At 53.4% G+C, this 3,786-nt stretch overlaps 1 protein-coding gene across 1 annotated transcript in view; it reads right to left on the bottom strand.

Moving 5' to 3' along the window:
• VOLCADRAFT_95705 (uncharacterized protein) overlaps positions 1-3,786 on the bottom strand; it is a gene marked incomplete at both ends in the record, with an annotated part of 18,900 nt that overhangs the window by 6,765 nt on the left and 8,349 nt on the right. The window contains 6 exons of the mRNA XM_002954789.1: positions 29-408; positions 1,189-1,207; positions 2,741-2,790; positions 2,975-3,071; positions 3,196-3,323; positions 3,533-3,691. Coding sequence (XP_002954835.1) covers positions 29-408; positions 1,189-1,207; positions 2,741-2,790; positions 2,975-3,071; positions 3,196-3,323; positions 3,533-3,691 — 833 coding nt within the window. The remainder of the gene's footprint in view (positions 1-28; positions 409-1,188; positions 1,208-2,740; positions 2,791-2,974; positions 3,072-3,195; positions 3,324-3,532; positions 3,692-3,786) is intronic.

The raw sequence follows: 3,786 nt of genomic DNA, 5'->3' as shown, positions 1-3,786 counted from the left end.
CCCCATAGCCGGGGCAGCACACCCCCACTTCATCACATCAGACCGATACTGCAACATGGCCTGCTTAGCCGCAGCACACTCATCATTCCACCACGCCGCCTTGCCGTTAGAAACCGGCCCGGGCCTGAAGGCATCACCGAAGCAACCCAGCAAAATCCGTTCGATAGTGTCCACCGCCTGGGTGACACCAATCTGGCCAGCACGCAGGGAATCCACAACCGCCCGGACACCAACCACAGGGGGGGCCTCCGGGTTGTAGAACATGTCTGTGTACCTGTGCGCCTCAGAGACAAGAAACGTCGGCTTGGGTTTACGCGTGGGTGGCCGGTCCGGCCTCCAAACCGACGCGAGGTGAAGGGACACGGGGTTATGATCACTCAAGCGGCGTTCTTCACGGTAAAAAGATTGCTGTGGCAGGACACGGAAGGAACGCACGCACGGGTACAAAGAAGGGGACGCAAGCACAAGGTCAATCATGCTGCCTCCCCCCCGGCTGGACTCGTATGTGAGCCTGCCCTCAGTGTCACCCGGTGCCCGCCCATTGAGAATGACAACCTCTGAAACCCGGCACAACTCGAGCAGTTTACGTCCAAACGCATTATGCTCCTGATCTAGCGACCGGCGGGGCACACCCAGCAGTGCTCTGTATGCCTCGCCGTCCACAAAAGGGCACCCGACCTCCTCTCCTAAATCGTCAAGATAGTCTAGGTCCGGGATGTCGGAGAGGTGAGTAGCACTAAGCAGTAGCACTAAGAAGAGCCGCAGTACGGCACCCGGCAGTAGCCCGGACAGTAAGCTGCCTACAAGGACCTTCACAACGGGTATCCGCTCCAGGCGCCGTAGCTGGCAAACGGAGGGGGCCCCAGTTTACGGAAAAGGGGGGAACAGGGGACCGTCAGTGGAAAGTCTGGCTTTTAGGATTTTAGGGTTCATACGCGACCAAGACCACACATATAAACAACAGAGCTAAATGTTTCTGACAGGTTCTAGAGAAGGGGAGGAGGGTAATGAAGATGCAAATAAATAAAACACAGTTCCTAACATAGATACGGATACATTCTGAAATCGGATGGGGTGAATGGATTAGGGTGCCCCTCTCGCAGGGGAGAGCAGGGCCAACTGCCTTCAAGGGAAAGGGGGCCGCTGGTGTAGCTATACCACCCTGTAACAACATACATACATACTTACTAGTGGTGTGCTGGAAGGGCTGAGGCAGCGGGCATTCAAGGCATGCAGGCAGACAGACGAATAGGCAGAGAGAGATAAACAGGCAGGGAAGCACACAGACAGACACAGTCAGACAGACAGGCAAACAGATAGACAGACAGACAGACAGACAGATAAACAGAGAGACAGACGTACAGTCACACAGAGAGACAAACGTAAAGACAGATATGCAGACAGAAACAGACAGACAGATGGGCAGGGAGAGACATACATACAGGCAAACATACAGAAAGGCAGATGTGCAGCCAAACAAACAGACAGGCAGACACGGTGCGGTTTATAATTAGGGCCGGAGCAAGTACCGCAGGAAGGCTGCAGAGGGAGAAGAGGAAGGCGAGGAGGATTACTAGAACGAGGGCGCGGCGGTAACCCCAAGGTCACGAAAGGGCAATTCTTGCCACGAAAGGACAGCAGTGCTGTGACCGATACTGATGCGAAGAGGGGCTAGGAGTGCTTAATGCCTAGTGACACAATGTGGTACAGCAGTGTGGTACAACCGTGTCGTATAACAGTTTGATACAACGGTTTGGTACAACAGTTTGGTACGACAGTTTGGTACAACAATTTGGTACAACAGTGTGGTACAAGAGTGTGGTACAGCAGTGTGGATGAAGATGACCGCTCGTGAGCATACGAAACGAAGGGGGAGCAGCTTGCTTGCATGTCAACAGCAATTACAATCTATATGCGCCCGGCGTTGCCCGGCATCCCACTAACCACTCTGGGAACCGGCCCCCCTGATAAAAAAGAAAGATAAAAGGTTAATACTTACCTCAAATTTGTCTTGATAGGGTCGCCAATAAGGGTGTAGATATCTTCTGGACAATGCTGAAGTGTAGATTATTACGTCATAGGGTCGTAAACTTTTATCAATTACAGCATATATATCTTATGAATTGCCTAGGACTTACGCGCATCGCAACATCATCAATCCAGCAATCCACCTCTTAAGCAGAACAGAAGAAGAAAGGAACAACACGATTCATTCAGGAAGCCGTAAACCTGCCATAGTATTTAGCGTCCAGCTGCAAAGGCCTGCGGTTTCCGATACTGCCTAAAGCCACTAAAGCCACGGCCCAACATATTCGCAAAACCTGCCATGTCAACACAATAATCAACCTGCCTGCAAAAGTGCGCGCAAGACCATAAACTCTTGTAGAAACGAAACTCATGCAATTGCAACCGACTGCGCAAAATCATTCATTTATTCGTTTCCCTGATCGTCGATATGCCCGGAAAAGGGCTTGGTGGTCAATCAGTCATTCCATCGCACTACCCAGCGGCATGGCGCAGTCTGAAGCGAAGCGCGACTTAATCACATCGAAAACGAGCGAGCAAAACGAGCAAACCGACAATAAAACCACAAACAATAATGAAGGAAAGCCGAAAAAACAACCGCCATTCTACGAGCGATGCTTATTGTCCTGTATCACGTAGTCGGTCGCACCAGGGTAGGCAATCGGCAAACGTAACGGGCACTTGGCCTGCTGCAGATGCCGCTCGTAACGCTTACTAGACGAAGGTGGCTGGGCAGCACTTGTTGTCACCAGAGTATATGTTCACCTGCATGTATGTATGCATGTATGTAATGTGGCGTCAGGCCCAAACAAGACGGGGGCCCCGGACTTGCATGTGTGCATGTGACGAGCTCCAAGTACGTGCCACGGCATTTGTAGACTGCAATGAGCACATGCTTTATCGATGCTACAATCGTATGACATGAGGCATGTGGCTTTATCATTCGCACCTGACACCTGCCGTACAGGCAGAATTTGGCGGGATCTGCACACGCGCCTGGCGCCACGTTCCAGCAGATTTGGGCCCCCACGGGTTGCGGCAGGTACCTGTGGTTTGGGGGGACGCGGCGTGCGTGACTTGGGGTTGCGCAAACACACGTGTCGAATGTCGGAGGAGTTGGGAGGGTATTGCAGAGAGATAGAGCGAGCGGGTGAGAGCCTCCCCACTTACATCGGCAGACCAGTAAATTTCAGCGTAACGAACTCCTCGTAGAACGACCAGCTGTACGAAATCTTCTTTCCGGCAACCCTGATCTCCTGGACAGCTGGCTTACAGACTGAGCTGATTGGAATTTCCACCTGACGGGGAGAGTTGGGGAGGAGGGAATGCTTTCATTATTTTTGGAGTTCGAGGAGGGGAGGGAGGTTAGCAGTGCGGTGCGGTGGCAACGGCTGCGCAACAAAACACACACACCCCCTTCCCCCTCCTACACCACCCCACCTTTCCCACCTTGTCCCCATCCAGCCACCTCCCCAACCCCCCCAACCCCCTACCCCCCCACCCCCACCTTGGCGAAGTCCATGTGGCAGCACGGGTACCTGGGGTCGCAGCTCTGACCGCCCACCGTGAAACACATCGACACGGAGGGGATGTTACCATCCCCCGAAGACAGCGTTGTGGGGGAAATGGAAAAATTGCCAACTGTGTACGGCACACGGCTTGTGTTCTGTGAACAGTACGAATGTGTACGGATAAGAGGTGTCGGGGGCTGCGGAGGTGCCCGTGGTTGCCTGGGTGGCGCCGTGGGGCCAGGGGTCGGTG

Source organism: Volvox carteri, assembly GCF_000143455.1.
Source record: "Volvox carteri f. nagariensis unplaced genomic scaffold VOLCAscaffold_46, whole genome shotgun sequence".
Taxonomy (NCBI): Eukaryota; Viridiplantae; Chlorophyta; class Chlorophyceae; order Chlamydomonadales; family Volvocaceae; genus Volvox; species Volvox carteri.
The sequence above is the reverse complement of the archived record's forward strand: the minus strand, read 5'-3'. Positions and strand labels throughout refer to the sequence as shown.